The 19,148-nt window shown below is 47.2% G+C and overlaps 2 protein-coding genes and 1 pseudogene across 2 annotated transcripts; all 3 read left to right on the top strand.

Annotated features, from left to right (window-relative positions):
- Nucleotides 1-4,381: 4,381 nt before the first annotated feature.
- LOC109786459 (uncharacterized) lies at nt 4,382-10,616 on the top strand. Its single transcript, XM_020345031.4, has 7 exons — nt 4,382-4,830; nt 5,731-6,065; nt 7,406-7,560; nt 8,014-8,118; nt 8,636-8,892; nt 9,228-9,448; nt 9,879-10,616. The coding sequence occupies exons 2-7, from the start codon at nt 5,733-5,735 to the stop codon at nt 10,236-10,238; spliced, it is 1,431 nt and encodes a 476-aa protein (XP_020200620.1). The 5' UTR covers nt 4,382-4,830; nt 5,731-5,732; the 3' UTR covers nt 10,239-10,616.
- Nucleotides 10,617-12,898: 2,282 nt separating this feature from the next.
- Nucleotides 12,899-18,946, top strand: LOC109786460 (uncharacterized). The gene is made up of 4 exons (XM_020345033.4): nt 12,899-13,187; nt 13,717-14,012; nt 17,882-17,971; nt 18,160-18,946. Exons 1-4 carry the CDS (start codon nt 13,185-13,187, stop codon nt 18,671-18,673), a joined length of 903 nt encoding a protein of 300 aa, XP_020200622.1. The 5' UTR covers nt 12,899-13,184; the 3' UTR covers nt 18,674-18,946.
- Nucleotides 15,179-16,916, top strand: LOC109786461 (uncharacterized; annotated as a pseudogene).
- Nucleotides 18,947-19,148: the final 202 nt, after the last annotated feature.

Here is a 19,148-nt window from a genome sequence, read left to right as displayed (position 1 = left end):
AAACGATCGTCCAGTAAGGAAAAATTTCTAGACCTAAAAACTGATACAGAGAAGTTCATAAGCTCTAAATGAGGTCTTTTTGCAAGCAAAAGGGGTCTGCTAATATTGAAAATGGGCGTGAAAAAACTACCGCCGGAGTTGTGCTTTACTCTTGGATCAAAGGGAGCCGTTGTGGAAGAACTGCGAAGGAATCGCGAGGAACCACGAAGAACACCGAAGAACTTGCGAACCCTAATGTGGATCTAGTATACGGGACGGCGAGGACTTACTGGTGCTGACGAGCAGCGGAGATGAGTCGCGTTTCTCTGGTCAAGACAGGTCGATGCAGCGGCCTTGGTTGGTGCAGACGGGATGCGCGGCGGCGGCAGCGGAGCTCGGGCTCTGGAGTGTTGAGAGGAGGAAGACGATGGAAAGGGAAGAGTGACGAAGACCTGAGGGCCGAGCCTATTTGTAAGGGACGGCTGATGAGTGGGCACGAGAAACGAGGAGGCTGAAGACATGATTATCCAGCTGCAGAGGCGCCTTGATTTTCGGGATAGTTATTAAGATAAGGATCCGTTGAGATACGTTGGACGGAACGTGCATTAATGACGGATGACGTCACGGCGGGTTACCAAGAATCCAGAAGATGACGTCATGGCGGGTTATGACCTTCGCTCAAACAAAAGCCGGAAGATTTACTCTTAAGGTATTGAAGATTGACATGAACCGGTTCAAATCAATCTGGGGCCTAATGTTGAGGATATAGCTACTGGTGTCACCCGCCCAGGAGGGGCCGGGTTACACTGAGACGATCATCGCGGGAAGCCCAGAATCAAGCTCGAAGATGGCGGGTCAGTAATGGGCTTAAGGCCCAGAAGCGGCTTAAGGCCCGTAGTGGTAAACCGCCGTAAGGCGTGACTTGTAGTGTAAGGCAAGAATAGTTAAGAGTCTGAGCAGGACGTTGTTTATAAGCCGGCCGGGACTCTGAGAGCCGCTGGGCGTTAACCTCTCTATATAAAGGGACGACCCGGCGGCGGTTCAGGGCAGAGAAGATCAGATCGATAGCCAAGTAGAGCGGTTTAGCTCCTGGTCATCGAAAACCCTAAGTAATACCACCTCAACTGGACGTAGGCTTTTACCTTCAACGTAAGGGGCCGAACCAGTATAATCCCGTGACCTTTGTCCCATTTAACCCCTTTAAGCTTCCTAGCGGCGATGGCTCCACGACTAAGTCCTTGCACGAGGACATCTGCCGTGACAATTCCACGACAGTGTGGTTTGCAGGCTTATCGGGTGTGCCATGAATCTGACAGGGCCTCTCAAGGATTTTTTCCAAGTTGGATGGACCGTCCCTGTTGCCTTTAAAAGGTTTCTTCCGTTGACCGGGTTTAGAACCACTGAATCCAGCATTGACTGCCGTGTCATCTGCGCCATCGTTATTGCTTCGACGATTGTTTTTATTGCGGCGTGGTTTACCATTGTCATCCCTGGCCTCAGAAGTGTCGGGGTTGCTAGAGCTGTTGCTTCTACGAGCCAACCAACTATCTTCACCCGCACAGAAACGGGTCATGAGTGCAGTTAAAGCTGCCATGGTCTTCGGCTTTTCCTACCCGAGGTGTCGGGCGAGCCATTCGTCACGGACGCTATGTTTGAAGGCTGCTAAGGCTTCGGTGTCCGGACAGTCCATGATTTGGTTCTTTTTAGTTAGGAATCGATTCCAAAGCTTGCGGGCTGATTCGCCAGGTTGCTGGATTATGTGACTGAGGTCATCAGCATCCGGTGGCCGGACATAAGTGCCCTGGAAGTTGGCCTGAAAAGCGTCCTCTAAATCTTCCCGGCTTCCAATGGAGTTCTCTGGGAGGCTGTTCAGCCAGTGTCGTGCTGGTCCTTTCAGCTTTAGAGGAAGATATTTAATGGAGTGAAGGTCATCTCCACGAGCCATATGAATGTGGAGAAGAAAATCCTCGATCCAGACGCCCGGATCCGTCGTACCATCGTACTGTTCGATGTTTACGGGTTTGAACCCTTCCGAAAACTGGTGTTGCATTACCTCATCGGTGAAGCACATGGGGTGTGCGGCACCCCTATACCATGCGACATCACGGCGGAGATCGGATGACATCTGAGTTCAGTGCTGATCCCGAATATTGTAATGTTCATCACGCCGGGCTTCATAGCCGTGATCTCGTGCCGGGGCACGACCTCTTGATCCATAGATCGATCTCGTCCGACCGGCTTTATTGGCCAGGTCCTGATGCAAGTCATATGTATAGCCCGCAGCTGCTGTTTCCTTGTCTCTTCGGCGAAGGGGTGCGGGCTGGTGTTCGGCTTGATGTGCCGCTTTATCCCGTCAACGTGGTGGTCGGTCTGGTTGATCTGCCTGATTGTATTTCGACGGTATTGGCTCAAGGGCTTCATCGTCGAATTGTGGCAGCAGCTTGCGCTTGGGGTAACTTTTTACGGGTTGCTCGGGGCCATACTCCTTGACGGCCAGGACCTTGGTCCACCTTTCATTGAGCGTATCCTGTTCAGCTTTGAGCTGCTGCTGCTTCTTTTTCAGGCTCAGTGCAGTGGCGATTAGCTGTCGCTTGAAGCATTCTTGTTCGAGAGGTTCCTCTGGGATGATAAAATCTTCGTCACCAAGGCTAACATCTTCTTCGGAGACTGGCATATAGTTGATGTCTTCCGAATCTTCATGATCAGCATGTTCGGGGCTATACTGACCCTCCTCCCTCTCATCCTGTTCGGACATGGGCTCAACGGGGTGTTCGGGGTCCTCGGCATTATCCGGAGTCTCATTGTCACCGGTGTCGGTGTTGCTGTCCCTTGCCCGACGTGATCGTGAGCGGCGCCGCTGGCGCCGGCGCTTTGGTGGTTCGTCGACGGGCTTGTCCTTATCGGGGTTCTGATTATCCTCGTCGTCCATTTCATCAGGAGTGTCCACCATGTATACGTCATAGGTAGAAGTGGCTGTCCAACGTCCTGTGATAGGTGGGACTTGGCTTGATTCCGCGTCGGCATCGTCGTCCATACCGTCGATGTCTTCGGACGCGTAGTCTAGCATGTCGGTTAAATCCTCGACTGTGGCTATTAAGTGGGTGGTGGGAGGTCATAAAATTCCCCGCTCTCAGCCCCCAGCCCATGCTGGGCATAGTTCGGAGGTAAAACTTCCGTGATGGCGAGAGACCGCATTAAGCCCAATGCTTCGTCCAAGGGTGAAAGCTCGATAGGAGTCTGCGGATCTGCAGGGCTGAGTTCAGTGATAGACACCTGGTCGGGCCCGATCGATGCAGACGTCGATAGTTCGGAGGCGTCGTCCAGAGGCGAGTCCAAGATCGCGTCTGGGTCTCCGGTCGGAAGTTCCACGATAGAAAAGAGTCCGGCGGGGCTGATCCTCCCGTCTTCGGACGATACGACCTGCTCCGGATCTAAGGCCGAGGCGGGCGCGAGCGTCGGCCCCTGGAGGGGATCTAAGAGCGGATCTGAAGAGCTTCCTTCATGATGGTAGGGGGCGACACTCGATGCCGCGAACCCCTCGAAGATCAGATCTCCTCGGATATTGGCGACGTAGTTCAGATTTCCGAACCTGATCTGGTGGCCGGGGGCGTAACTGTCGACCTGCTCAAGGTGGCTGGTCGAGTTGGCACGAAGCACGAAGCCGCCGAACACAAAGGCCTGTCCTGGGAGAAAAGTTTCCCTAGACACAGCATCATCGTTGATGAAGAGGCGAGCCATCGATCCTTCTGATGACAACACAGCGGAGCTCTCAATGAAAGCACCAATGTCGGTGTCAAAACCGGCAGATCTCGGGTAGGGGGGCCCAAGCTGTATGTCTGCGGATTCATGGTAACGATAATCAAAGGGACACAGTATTTACCCAGGTTCGGGCCCTCTTAATGGAGGTAAAACCCTACTCCTGCTTGATTATATTCGATGAGTATAGGGGTTACAAGAGTTGATCTACCTCGAGATCGTAGTGGCTAAACCCTAACTTGGCTAGCCTGTCAATGTTATGATCCTGCCTTCGGTCTAAACCCTCCGGTTTATATAGATACCAGAGGGGCCTAGGGTTGTACAAAGTCAGTTACACAGAAAGGAAATAATATACCCGGACACCTAAACTTGTCGTCCACGTATACGGGAGTCCCAACCAAGTCAAAACCGAGAAATAACAAAAAACCCGATGAAAACCAAGTCAAAACTCCTCATAAAAAGTCACAAATTCTCGAGCCATCAAAGAGGAAATATCACCCTCTCCCCCAAACACATAGAAGGGGAATGCCCCACCGCCACCATAGGCCGGTGGTTGACGGGCGCGCCTCAGTGCCGTCCTGGGCTACCTAGAGACGGTTAGGTTTCAACAATGTCATTCCATATTAATGTGTTATGCAATCACCAGACACCATCTACTTTCGATTAGTATGTGATTCAATATGATCATGACATCTACTACTACTTCTAACCTTTTTTTTTTGTTCCTACAACTGCGTTTTGTAAGTGAACCATAGAGGGACTTCCTCTCGCAAGTGAACCAAAAAGGAACTTCCTTTCTCCTCTAGAAGAACCTGTCCTGTCCTGTCCTGAAACCAAACTGTCCTGTCCCCGTTGGGGAACGCGCCGCACCCGCAGCTGGAGATCCCTCCCTCCCTCCCACCCGGTCCCGGTCCCGGTCCCGGCTCACGAGCCCGCCGCCCCGCCCGCCGAATCCGCCGCTCTCTCCCTCCCCGCCAGGGACGCGCCGGGGAAGGAAGGACCGTCCAGGCCTCCTCCCTCTCCGCCCACCGAACCCGCGACGCCCCCCCTCTCCACCGCGCAGGCGATCCGCCCTGGCCGCCGATCTCCTCGCTGGTATGGAATGGAAGCCCTCACGCAGCTCCCTCGGGTTTCCGACCGCCTCGTGTTTGATTGCTCTCCTCGATACCGCATTCCGCCCCGTCGATCGGTCGGGGGTCTGATTTGGTTGTGTTCTAGACGTCTAGTGGCAGCTCGTTTTCCCCAAAATTTCAGACGGATTAAACTGAACACGGTCCACTTTGGGTCCGCTACTGGGTTCTGCCGATTAGTAGGAGATTCTGCTGAATTTGGTTGTATTCTAGTGGCCCTAGTAACGTTGACGCATAGTTAGTTGACCTTGGATAGTTTCGTCGTTAGTCGTGGGGAAATTGATAGTTGGAGTGTGTGTGTACGTAGATACTTTTCAACTAAGAAATTCCGAGAGGTCCTGGGTTCTAACTTGCAATAGTGCAGAAATGCTTTCTGTTTGTTGTACGGAAAGTTATTTACAAACCGATGGGAGCTCTTCCACATCAGATAGTATGATTTTAATTTGGTGTCATAGCTGGGATTATTCGGTAAGGTTATCCTGTTTTCCAGTTTATTAATTCATCTGACATAATCTGATTATACTTTTCTAATACCATTTCCTGGTTGCTAGAGACACATTATTTCTGCAGCATGGAAATACCATTGAATCAGTTAGAAAACTGACAGGAGTTACACATCAAAAGATGAGGACTGTCATGTTTTGCAGTTTAATTCTTAATGCGTGGACTGATTGTTTACTTTTCTTATATCTCACGCTGTCATAAATTTGCTCCGATAACCGTATGCGGATTTGTTTTCCTGTTAGTTCCATTTCCTTCTTGTTACTTAGTTAGAGACACCTGCTTTGCAATTGCTGGTTGAGCTGGTGCTAGTGCTAGAGGCAGATAGCAGGGCTCGTGATTTGATTTGGCTTGTGCTTTGTAGGAATGGCCAATTTTACTAAAAACTTCCAGTCTTCAAGCAAACCAGATGGTGAAAAGAAATATCAGGGTACATTGGTTGCTTCTCCAGCAAAGGCCATTTCACCAAAGACAATAAAGCATATTGTGCCAAAACAATTGATCTTGAGCAGGGAGTCAACAGGTCATGTGGCGTCGTTTTTGGTAAAGGTTATTGCTCTTGAGGTAGTCAGGAGGATATCTAAAGCAAAATGTCCTTTTGTATGGAATTCTATTCAAGCACTGCAAGTTCTTGGATATCCTCCATTTAGGTGGATTCAAAGATGGGCACCACTCAAATTTGTCGTGCAAGGCATTCAGGTAATTTTATTCCTTAGCTCTTCAAGGCCTTGGATCTCTTCAAATGTCTAAGCTGCACATTCTTTTTTTCTTACAAAATTATATGTACTTTTGCAAGTTGTGACCTACTCCCTCCGTCCCAAAAATAAGTGTCTCAACTTTGTACATTAATATTGTGTTAGCTCCTCTATGTGCATGAAGATAATTGAAAGAATCGTTCTCTTGCTGTTATTCGTTTATCTAGAAGACCAGGGATTAGTTGACTATGTTCTGTTATACTCCCACACTGGAACTATAGTTGCAAGTTGCAACCATATTATGTTTCATAATTTGTGACAAATATAACTATACTTCGTACTCACCTTAGTCCCCTGGTTTAGTCCACTTAATGGATTTAACGCATTTGTATCTGTAACTAGCTGAGGGGCCATGTGTAGCTACGGAAGTAAAAAGAAATCCAATCTGGTGGAAAATCCAATGATATCAAAGCTAGCCTAGGCTTAGGGAAAAGCCAGACAATTTGCAGATAGAAAAACTGTATAAAGAATCATATGTATTACATATTTAAACCCCCAAAACAAGATTATGGAGATCATGGAGATGGTTCTACTTGTCAACAAGTTACTTTTGGCGGAGAGGATCACAACCAGCAGAGCTATTTGAATCAGCTGACCTGCCATCACAACCAGCTCTTATATTTATATGAATAAATGGTGTTTTATCTACCGGATTTGGAGTCCAACAAAGAGCTATAACCATGCTAGGTTCAGGATCACTCAACCCTCAGTGGAAAATACTGACTTATGAGTTGGCATAGAATTTATTTTGGCATAGCTTTTGTTTGGCTCCTTATTCCGCAGACTGAGCTTCTTGAGGTGTGTGCTGGATTAAGACTTGGAGAGAGATGAAGAAACTACAAACATGTCTGTAGTTTCTTTTCCAATATATTTTAGCACTAACCCTGATAATATATACTACTGCCTCCGTCCCACAATATAAGATCGTTTTTCAAGCTAGCTAACGATCTTATATTGTGGGACGGGGGTGTGTGTACTAAGTTACTGTAGAGCATCCCATTCAATTCATGTGATGCTGTGCTCATGTATGCTCGGTTACCTATTTGAATTCTCTTGAATGTATTTTTGTCGTTTTAAGCTTTGTTGAACTGCCTAGTATAAAACATTGCTGTATGATGTTTCAAATCCAATGATATATTTTTTGTGGTTCTATAATAATGCTTTGTTAAATTGGCTATTATGACACATCTGCTGTATGCTGTTTCTCAAATAGTATTTGTTTTAATGATAATATATTTATGTTTTCATTGCTTCTGAGCGCTGATGACTTTTCTCCAAATGCAGAAATTATCCACTCCACTGCTGTTCCTATCTGTCACATCTGCAGTAGGTGATCTTTCATCTAAGAGCGATGAAGCTGATGATGGACCTAGTAGCACTACAGGAGCTCCTGACCTTCCTGCTGAATCAAATGAAACATCATCGACTTCTGATACAAGGTTGGTTAAGACTTCAGGAAGAAACACAATAAGTAGCTTTAAAAAACACAATAGCATATTTTCTCAAACCATTACATTTAAGTTTGATCACATATAACTGCAATATCGAGAAGAGGGTACAGAAAGAAATATCGTTTTATATTTCCTCCCATATACTGTATAATGGAGCTGGTGGTGATAGGCCGTATGCCATGACACCACTCCTCCACCAGAAGTAACTTGCTGATAAGTGGAACCTCTCCATCATCTCTGCCATCTTGTTGTTTTTGTAATATGACTATCTGTCTATCTCTGCCATCTTGTAATATGACTATTTTGTTTTTTGTAATATGACTATGGCTCGAACTGGTATGGAGATTGATCCGCCACAAGATTGGATTTATTTTGTTACTTCTGTAGCGATGCACATGTATTCAGCTAATGTTTGATGATGGTGGTGGTTTCTTGGTTTAGGGAGGCCGCTGATGGGGATGGTACAAAGGATATTGTTGTTTCTGAGAATTGGCTGGTGCTGCTTTTCAAGGAACTTGAAAAACAAGGAATCACTTTGCCTGAGAGGTGGGCTTCTACTAGCCTATTTGCTATTCATATTAAGTAATACTACCTCTGTCCGTAATTAGTTGTCACTAAAATGGATGTATTTTGCACGTCAATCCTTACCTACCACCACAAGGTGCGCGGGGGTCAGGTGAGGTGGGGGGAGCAACGATATTTCTTTTGCACTTTTGAATATTTTAACGATATTGATAAAAATCTTGGTTATGTAACGGTTATTGTCTATGTTATCTTATGTCCAGTCATGAGTTTTACCTCTTAAGGAGGGTGCAAGTTATCCAAGCCCCTTTTACTCTATCCTAAGTAGCTTGTTGGCGGGTATTTGGAGAGAAAAATAATATATTATGTTTTGACATGATGTTCAAACCTTTCTTTTGTTACGTGCTGTTATATTTGGAGTTGCATGTTTCTATATCAGAAGACTAGTTACATGTTGTGGTGCTGGCAAGCATAGAAAGGATCTTACTGGCATGCAGCGAGATGACGTATGGCTGAATAGTTTATCTGGTGTATGTTTCAGGTTCAGTGAAGATGAACTACGCAGATTCCACATGGCAGCAAATGGTGACCTTTCAATCTTGGTCTCTTCAGTTAAGAAGACAATCCGTTGGAGGGAAACTTTTCACATACTTACATTGCAAGAACTTGAGAAATGGTCCCATTTGGTCTTTTGGCATGGGTTTGACACTACGCTTCGGCCTTGCTTAGTAATCCGTCTTGGACTCGCGTGCTCTAGTATAGCCCCTCGTGATAGACCTTGTTTTGGGCAGGCAGTAGGTAATTTCTCAACCTGTTTTATCTGACTATCAATTTGTTCCATATTTATTTTCCTTGTAATAGTCCATCATCAGTTAGAGTTTGGTAAGATGGGAATGGATTTCTTGCTTACACTTTGCGATAGACCTTATTTTTCTATCATGCGGTCCATTGGTCCACTGTTACTTAATCTGACAGAAAACATAGTTTCTCTTTCAGCAATTATTTGTTTAGTTGTTCTTATCATTTACTAGAAGTTAGTTAGTTTTCTGGTTTACTTGCCACTTCAGAGTCATTTTCCTTCCTGTTTTGAGGTTGCAGTAGTGGCCACTAATCACTAGCATCTTTCTGTCCAGTTTCTCAGATTGACCATGGTATTATACATTTGACCAACGAAGAAGATCCAAGAATTACTGTTTTGCTGGATTGCCACGGGATTTCTCCATTCAAATTTCCGATGCAAATGATGAGGTCATTTGTCAACTTGGTTCAAGAAAACTACCCAAATCGTCTTGGAGTATTAATTGTTGTCCGTCTTCCTCCAGTTGTCAGAGTTATTGCACAGACTTTTATTCAAGTAAGATTACTATCTTTGCCCCATTACTCAACGCACACGATTCACATTTGTATAGCTGGCATCCTTGTCATTCTTTCTGTATCAATCATGTAATATACAAACCTCCATCATCAGCTACATCTGTTTTATGTAGACAATGACCATGTCTTCGTGATATTTTTTGTTAGTGTGTTGTGATATTAATGTACATGACTGCTAAAATTTGCAAGTCGTACCACCTGTCTCAGTATTAGGTTTAGTGCCAAAATTTGCCTGTCGCACTCTTGTATTGGATTTTTTGCAGCCTCTACCATATTAAAATTATGTCATGCATTTTTTGATACAAAACAGGGAAGTCTTGATGAAAGCCTGAATGAGCATTATTAATTATTTTGAGATGATCTAATAAGCAACTATTGTACTTACTATTCCCTTTTCAAATCCTGCGCAGCTCCTGAAACCATCCACAAAGCAGAAGCTGCGTTTCGAGGGAGAATCGTACAAGAAGACGTTAGCCGAGTTCTTACAGATTGTGCCAGCTTTTCTTGGTGGCAAATGCAACTGCTCACGATGCAAGAAGCCTCGCGACAGTTCACTAATCCAGGCAGGGGAGGGGAGCAGGAGCAGGAGCCTTACCAGCGCCGGCTCCAGATCACCAGTCTCGGACATGGACTTGGACGAGGAACTGGAGGAGCTTCCATCCCCTTACAACTGCGAGAACGCGATAAGGGCTGCGGTGGTCGGCCTCCTGATGGTGTGGATCTTCGTCGCGTTTCTCGCTGGGATGAACGATCCCCAGTCCATTCCTTAGCCTCCCGAGTCTGTCTCCCAACGGTTCATTGCCTGCCAGTGCCAGTAGCGTAGCGTTACTGTATGTTGTTTCTTTGAGGTTGACGGTATGTTGTTTCTCGCACCAGTTCTTCCGAATTTCCTCTGCAAGCCGGCGTATAGTGTGGTGCTGTGCCGGCCGCAAGATTTATATAGTAGATATGAATAAAGTTGTGCGTGTATTCAGCATGGTTCACTCCAGTGTGATAGGTGCTACTATCATCACCCTTTTCGGCGGTTGTTGCTAGGTGTAGTTTGCCAATGTAATTTTGTACTTCAAGAGTAAAACAGAGGATTGTAAAACCACTGGATTTGTAGAACTGTGGTGTTGCATGGAGTACAAGATTGCTGTTGCTGCTAATGCGCAACCATTCTCCTAGCCTTTTCAATAGTATAAACATAAGAACATGATAAGATTGCATGAGCAAAATACAGGATTGTAAAACCGCTGGATTTGTAGAATTTGTGTTTGATTCGCTAGGAAAAATATAAGAATGCTATAAAACAGTCAAATAGGGTCAAAGCATATGCAAAAGGTAAGACTATGTTAGTTATGGTCTTTATGCATAGGAATGTAAAAGAAAGTGGTTGGAGTTGATTGTAAAATTTCTTTGACTCAAATCAAAGGATTTTTCTTTTTACATTCTTCCTATGGTTCACTCCTTTGAATCAAGTGGATGAATAGTGTAATCTAGGGCCTATGTAAATTTCCTACTCCTATGTTATTTCTCTACTTTTTCTCTGAATCAAAGGGGCCCTTTGTCGCCGGTTTATTTTGTTTTGATAACTCTAGTAATCAAAAGCTTGACCAAAACGTTGACAGGTCAAATATTTGGTAGCTTGCGGTTTGAGCTTGGGCTAAAACCAAACCTACGATGCTTGTTGACCTAAAAGGAAGCGATACAAACAGTACTGTGGATCTTGGTGAGCAACCCTTTACACAGTCTTACTCGTGCTACAACTCCAATGCATATTATGTATTCCCTCTGTTCACTAATATAAGGCATTTTTTGAGGGAGTAGTATTTATTTGATAAAAAAAATTATGAAGGAAATGTAATTGAATTGATTTTTTGCGCCGTCATCTGTTGTACACCGAGAGTGAAATTAGGTTGTGTGCCAGCACCATAGTGATACTAAATATGTGTTTACGGCGGATTTCTAGGGTTCACTTTCTATCTTACCCGGTTCACAATTTTAATTTTGTGTTTCAGTCACATCATAAAAAGCCTGCCCATATTCTAAGTGATTTTGATGAAAATTGTATCGGCGTGCATGCATATCAATAGGTATAGCTCAATATCATTAATATTCTCCAGTTCATTCAAGAAAAGAAAACATAGAAGTGATACGTACATTTGTAAAACCGTGGCTCGCACCCTGTATGATTTATCATATCTTTATGAGTCGCTTATCACTCTCTTTCTCTATTATCGCTCACATTTTTGCCGCTCTCCTGTACCTATATTGCTCTTTCAAAACGGCTATAGAGGCCTGTTCATGAAATCACTACTAGAAGGTGGTTTCGCATCCCCACTTAATGAATGCTCGAGTGGCACCATGTGACAACACACATTCTTCAATCATTAGGATTACAACAGTGGTCCCACAATGAATAAGAGCAAGTACAATAGAGTGACGTAGGCGGGCTATAATAGATGTCACGTCAGATTTATGCCTAGTTGAAGGAAAGAAGAGAGGAGAGAAGAGAAGTGGGCTATTCCCTCCGTCCGGGTTTATTAGGCCCCCTTTCATTTAGAGCCAAAGTTTGACCATGAATTTAACTAATAAAATATAAACTATATGTCATGAAAACTATACCTTAGAAAACCTCTTTCAAATACAAATCCAACAATATACTTTGGGTTCCATATACTTTATATATTTTTAGTTAAATACATGGTCAAATTTGGACCCAAAATACAAAGGGGGTCTAATAAACCCGGACGGAGGAGGTAGTACAAGCTTACAGTCGGCTGTAGCACGAGACCCAACAAGCTTTGTGTGAGAGAGAGACGTGGGCCATATATTAATTGCATGCCATACTACTATGGCTAACTATTGTATGTGTGGACTATTATGGACTATTATGTTGACAATAAATGACATGGCAACTCCATATAGTCAGCTCTTTGTTATAAACAGTTAGGCAAGATATCGGATAGAACCAAAAAAATATCATATGCGCATCAAAAGAGTATGGTATCACAATGTTTCGCGCAACGTGCGCGTACAATGACAACCAATAGGCAACGAACTTTCGTTGCGAGGCACGATAACTACGGATGTTTTTACAACAAATTTTTTGAAAACACATGGCGATTTCTTCAAAAACACATGGCAAATTCTGGCAAACAAAGAACCTTGCTGCGAAAATTTTCGTGTTGGCTTGAAAGAATTGACATGCTCCGAACACATAAATTGTAGTGGAAAAACGTTCGTTTTGCCATGCACCCCAGCGAACATTCGTTGAATAACATTATCCAACAAGAAACATCGAGAGCATGAGCTCAGTTTTGTTCGAAACTTGAAGCATAGTCAAACAAATTTACAGAGACAAGTTCAGTCAAAAAATTTAACTGCAAGTTCAGTGGCCTCGGTGCTGCCGTTAACTCACTCGCTGGCTGACCAACGAGGCAGGGCCACGGTTTCTTCCACACCTTTTAACCCTAGCGGGCAGGACTGGCACAGTACTACTACCAGCACCGGCCTTCTCCCACCCAAAACAACCATCCCCTCGCCGTCCGAGCGCCTCCTCCCTCGCCGGGCCACTCCGCCGGCGGCGGCCTCCCTCCCTCGCCCACCGCCCTGCTCCCGCCCCCTCGTCCCTCGCCGCCAGATCCGCCCATCCTCCGCGCCCTCTCCCGCTCGGGCCTCGGCAGATCTGCGCGGGCGGCGGCCCACCCCACCCCGACGCTCCTCCCCGAGCCATGGTGAGTCCCTTCCCCTCCCCTGGATCGCCTCATTCCTCGCACGCCGTCGCCGTTAGACCCGGGGCGGCCGCCGAGTCTAGGAGTAGTAGTAGCAGGCCTAGGCCATACTGGAAATGAAACTCCCTGTTGAACCGCCAGGTTTGAATTGGATATGCTGGTAGATTTAGATACGGGTCTCCTCTCGGGCGCGCTAGAGTTTTGTTTGTTGATTGTCACGCTGCTTATTTAGTGCACATTTTAACATTTGCAGCTTATCTTGTTTCGGGGTAGCAAAATCGATGGAAACCAGGTTGCATATTATGATTGAAATATTTGTGTAACCATGGTGCCCCCTCCCCCTTGTCCCTGTAGTTTCTGGAGAATGGTGAAACCCATGTACCTCAACATGTATGGTGTTGGACACGCGCGTCTGTGTCCATGCCCTTTAACATGGGTGTTATTTCATTCTGTTGGTAGATGTGATTTTGCCTTCTCCCTGGATTTGTTTGTAGTCTGACCGTTGGAGTTCATTTTGAAATTCATGTGCTAGGATCAAGTTATGGTGAGTCCATCACCAAGCGCCAGCAGCGGCAGTGGCAAGAGCGTGGGTAGGGCCAAGAGCAGGAGCAGGAGCAGAAGCAAGAGCAAGAGTAGGAGCAGGAGCAGGAGCAGAAGCAAGAGCAGCAGCAAGAGTAAGAGCAGGAGCAGGAGCAGGAGTCGCAGCCGGAGCAGAAGCCGAAGCCCTCGGCGAGATAGGCTGCGCAGCGAGCGTTCATCTCGCCGCAGCCGTAGCCCACCTCGTCGTGGCCGCAGTCCTCCTCGTCGCAGCGAACGTCGTAGCTACAGGTGTGCACCTGCTGATGTTCTCTTCTTAGAAGCTTTCGTGCAAAATACGTTATGCTGACTTGGATTTACATTGAGCGTTTTGTTACCTGAAATATTCACTGGAATACCAACTGCAGCACAAGTTCACGCATCGTTGGCTGTCCAGTAGTGTTGTGCACCTGCTGATGTTTTCTTCTTAGAAGCTTGCTTGCAAAATATGTTATGCTGACTTGGATTTACATTGAGGGTTTATGTTGCCTGAAGTATTCACTGGAATACCAACTGCAGCACAAGTTCACGCATCGTTGGCTGTCCAGTAGTGCATCATTTGCCCGCTCTTCTGCACTGGAGTGGGTATCGACAATTCGACACACCATAGCTAGCACACTTGTGGAAAAATAGAATGATGAATCAACATTTTATTTATTTATTTACTTGTCATAGAAGTGTTAGTATATATGTGAAAAATAGCTATTGTGCTTGTCTGATTTATTTAAGCATCTTTAGTTGGTCAACTGGTATTGGAGGCATGTTGGTGTTCTTTTTAATAGGTTTTAGTCTGACGAAGTTACTATGCCAATAGCTTTGCATTAACTAAACCACACAGGGAAATGCATATCTCTAGAAAATTGGCTGCCTGGTTTATTTCTGGCAATGCCAATGGTATTGGTATATGGTGAATGAACCATGGATATCTCTAGAGATATATATGCCTAGCACCCTTGTCTTCAAGTGTGCTACATGGGCTAGCTGGACCACCACAACCAGCCCCAGTTGCCTTTTATCTGGTCAGTCAAATTGTCAGGGCAGAATTTTATGTGATTTACTTGCCGACGTCACTTATCTCTTCCTCCGTCAAGGCTAACACGTACCTTTTGGGTATCTCTCAAGTTTCTAGCCTGGATTCTGGGGAAGCTGTTAGATGGGTATCAAAGGCTCTCTCGATGGACTTAGGAACAAATTTGCTAGATATGGTAGGATTTGAATAGGTGGGACTAAGTAGAGTTGGGTAACTCATAAGAAACACATTATTATTAATGAATCCAATATTTTTCAACAATATTGCTCTGGTATCGATCTGAGAAACAACTGGAACTTGGTATCAGGAAGTATGAATTGAATGTGATGTTTCCATGTCCCTAAAGTATGACGCCATAACAGGTCTGTGTTGTTTCTATAATACCATTAAACCACCCTCACTGCATTACGTTATGGTGTGGACCCCCCTCCCCCCATCTATAACTTGTAGCACACTACTTTATAGATTTACTAAGGTGTATGTTACTGCTAGTACTCCGTAATCCACTGGAAAAGCACATCAAAGAGCAAAGCCTGAAGGGTGTGTACAATGGTGCTATCTTTGGAGTGCCCTGTAGGATAAAGGCTGATGTGGAGGAGGGAGAAACCCAAAAAAGGCTTGCGGTTCCACCTTCCTCGCCCCTGCGTCGCTCCTAGGAGCGGCACGGGCGGAACCCAGCGCCGGCCCCACCCCCACCCCCATCCCCTCCCTCCCTCTCGGCCTCGCCGGCGCACGCCAGCGGGCAAAGCCCCCCGGCGGCCGGTGGCTTTCCCCACATGCGCAGGTGGTGGATGGGGCACAGGTGCTGCGAGTCAACGGCTTCTCCGGCGGCCTAGATCCGGCCCCTGGCGGCTTTGGCTGCGTGGATCCGGCGGGTGGCTGCGTGGGCGGGCAGCTTCTGCTGCTCAACAACGGCCCCTCTGGCAGTGCGGTGGCTGCGGCAGGAGGTGCGGGCTAAGGCCCTCGAAGGCGGGCGGGCATGTCTCCGCTCGCGGGTGGCTGAGCTGGAGGCGCGGCGCGGGCGCTCTTGAGGCCGGCGTTGTGGATCTACTTTATGGGGTCGCGAACAAGGACCGATGCACGCGGGGGCGAGCGTGCGGGGATGTGTTGTTGTTGCTGCTGCGGGGCGGATATGAGGCCGTGATGGCGGGTGGTGCTTGGACGCCGGGGTGGCCGCCCCAGACCTCTTCTTCGGCGACGGCGGCCATGGTGGCTGCGTGGGCAGCGCCATGGCTGTAGCTCGGGGGCGTCGGTACTTTGCGGCACTGCGTCGGCCCTCGGTCGCACGAGGGACACTTGGTGCTGGCTGGTGGGTTGGTTGTAGCTGTTGCGCGGGGTGTCTGATCTGACCAGTCGTGGCTAGTTCTGACTCCTGTAGTGGTGATGGGGTAGCCTAGTCGGCGGCGGCGGGGCTGTTCTCATCGATGACTCCGGGCTTTGGAGGCGGGTGGTTGTTCAGGCGGGCGATGGCTCCCGTGTGCCGTTTCGAGGGGAGGGCTTTCGTTGGCTTCTCGGGGCGAAAGCCTTGCCCTGGCCTTGGCCGGCGCCGACGATGGCGACGCTTGTGGGCGTCGGGACCTTCTTGGAGGCGTCGTTGTTCGAGGGCCTACGATCTCTTCTCTCGCACTCCGGGGAAACCCCAGTTCCAGGTTCCTGGAGCGGACGATGGCGGCGCTCGGGTGTCGCGTTCCTTCTTGGAGGCATCGTTCTGGAGTGGTCTTGGCTTGGGCGAGCCATCGGCTCAGGTGGTGTGTGGCCTCGGGGCCGGCGTGGAAGTCTGAGCGGCGGCTCCGGATCTCGTCGTCATGGAGGGGTGGCAGCATTGGTCACGTGGGTGGTAGTGTCGTTGGCCAGCCTGGTGCGCGGCCTCAGGGTCGGCGTGGAGATCGGAGCGGCGGCTCCGGATCTGGTTGTTGGTGTCGGCTCCGGTTGCTCGGGTGACGAAGCTGGCGGCTCACCTGGTGTGCGGCCTTGGGGTCGGCGTGTGTGATTTTCATCTGTACGTAGGAGCGGCGGCTCCGGAGATGGTTGTATAGTGTCGGCTTTGTTTGCTCGGGTGGCAGAGCAGTCGGCTTGCCTGGTGCGCGGCCTCGGGATCGGTGTGGATGCCGGAGCGGCGGCTTCGGTTTTGGTTGTAGGGAGTTACTCGGGCGACGGAGCCGGCGGCTCGTCTGGTGCCCGGCCCCAGGGTCGGTGTGTGTGTAGATGGTGCCATATTGGGGACGTGTTGTAACCGTTTTCGCCCGGGTTTCTGTTAATTAACTAGGCAACTCTCTTCTACCTTTTTTAATTAATCGGGCCCTAAGAGACCGCATTTCAAAAAAAAAAGGCTTACGGTCTCTTAATTAAGAGATGATCTCTTAGCAACGATATCTCTCCGCACATATTTAGGTATATCTAGTTATTAGAGATAAGACTAAGAAATCACCCATTGTCCATATTTTATTTGCCATCTCTAGCTTATGTGGCGCGCTTAAGATAAGACTGCCTTATCAACCACTGTTCATGCACATAAATCACTGGGTTCCAGTGGAATAGGGAAAATATTTATCTCTATATGCTCTTTGTTAGTGAGTTATGGAAGAGAGTGGATTTTTGGAACCCGGGTGTATTGGAGGACCTTATTTTAAATACTTTGAAAATCACATTTAAGGTTTCAAAAAATTCTGAAAAAAATTCTACGTGATCATATGGATGTATATTACACATGTGTAATGTTTGGTGATGAAATAAGTAACTATGCGACCTATATAAAAATGACAAAATGGTGATTTCCAAATAGTGAATAATGCATGCACTGTTCATCTTTCTAAAATCACGATTTTGTCATTTTTGTGTAACTCACATGGTTACTTATTTCAGCATCAAAGTTTACACATGTGTAATATACATTCATATAAACATGTTGATTTGTTTTCAGAATTTTTTGAAACTTCAAAAAAGCATTTTGGCACAGTTCAAAAAATAGGGCTCCAATACACCCGGGTTCCAAAGTGACTTTTTGGTTATGGAAATATTATACTGTCACCATCATAATATATGTCGTCCTTTGATGGAAAAATGGCCATGTTTAACTTGAATGATTTTCCAGGGATATTATTTGCAAGAACTGCAGGAGACCTGGCCACATTGCTAGGGATTGCCCATCTGCTTCTACCTGCAATAATTGTAACCTTCCAGGGTAAAGTGAACTTTCAGCACTCTCTTACTGTACTTGTACACCTGTACTTATTTCAACTTTGCGGGGGTCAGTATGCAGTTCTCTCGATTATTGCTTGTCCCTTTTGGCTATTTTCTGCTATGTTATTGTTACCAGAAATGTATTAAAAAGTTGGGCCATAACTCTTGTTTAAATATATCTTTTGTCAGGCACTTTGCAGCAGAATGCACTTCCAAAACAGTTTGCTGGAACTGCAAGAAGTCTGGGCACATTGCCACTGAATGCAAGAACGAGGCCTTGTGCCACACTTGCAGCAAGACGGGGCATATGGCGCGCGACTGCCCCGCCTCAGGGTCCAACGCCAAGCTATGCAACAACTGCTTTAAGCCGGGACACATCGCGGTCGACTGCACCAACGACCGCGCCTGCAACAACTGCCGCCAGCCAGGCCACATCGCCCGCGAGTGCAAGAACGACCCTGTCTGCAACCTATGCAACGTGTCGGGCCACCTGGCCCGCGCCTGCCCGAAGACGACGACCCTGGCCTCGGAGATCCACGGGGGCCCCTTCCGCGACATCTCGTGCCGCATGTGCGGCCAGCCGGGCCACATCAGCCGCAACTGCATGGCCACCGTCATCTGCGACACCTGCGGCGGCAGGGGCCACATGTCATACGAGTGCCCCTCGGCCAGGGTCTTTGACCGTGGCGTCCGCCGGTTCTGATGGATTCAGGGGTGGCCCCGGCGCCTGAAGCACCCCGCCCTTGTTCCGTTCGTTGGTTGGTTCCTGTTTTAGATAGCTTCGGCAGACGACGCCGAAACCGTTTTTCGCTTGGTCGGTGCACGCTCTTCTTGCTCCCTGGGTGTTGGTTGTTGTGGAATGAATGTTTATGGTGTAGCTTTGTAACTCTGCTGAACTGAGCCGAGAAAGAGTCGTTTATATGAACTGCCATGGTTAGACCAGATTATATATCATTGTGACACGCTTTCCAGTTTACCTGAGGAGCTGGTTTCGTGCCGCGGTCTGCCTGCCTCGTGCTCTGCTCTGCTGAGTTGAAAGTTTCGGAGGGTTGTTGGATGCATGTCGTGTTACTGGTGGGTTTTTTCTGGGGTTGCAGATGTTGACTGTCCTCGGCGGTGATGGCTTTCCTTGCTGTTTCTTCATACATATTTTACATCAGGAACATGAAAAGTTGGCT

Source organism: Aegilops tauschii, chromosome 5, assembly GCF_002575655.3.
Source record: "Aegilops tauschii subsp. strangulata cultivar AL8/78 chromosome 5, Aet v6.0, whole genome shotgun sequence".
NCBI classification, from domain to species: domain Eukaryota; kingdom Viridiplantae; phylum Streptophyta; class Magnoliopsida; order Poales; family Poaceae; genus Aegilops; species Aegilops tauschii.
The sequence above is the reverse complement of the archived record's forward strand: the minus strand, read 5'-3'. Positions and strand labels throughout refer to the sequence as shown.

Coding starts and splice junctions, on each gene's coding strand:
- LOC109786459 (XM_020345031.4), top strand. CDS start 5,733: ATGGCCAATTTTACTAAAAACTTCCAGTCTTCAAGCAAACCAGATGGT. Junction 8,893..9,227: donor TTGTTTTGGGCAGGCAGTAG/GTAATTTCTCAA, acceptor CTTTCTGTCCAG/TTTCTCAGATTGACCATGGT. Junction 9,449..9,878: donor TTGCACAGACTTTTATTCAA/GTAAGATTACTA, acceptor AATCCTGCGCAG/CTCCTGAAACCATCCACAAA.
- LOC109786460 (XM_020345033.4), top strand. Junction 14,013..17,881: donor AGCGAACGTCGTAGCTACAG/GTGTGCACCTGC, acceptor ATGATTTTCCAG/GGATATTATTTGCAAGAACT. Junction 17,972..18,159: donor AATAATTGTAACCTTCCAGG/GTAAAGTGAACT, acceptor ATCTTTTGTCAG/GCACTTTGCAGCAGAATGCA.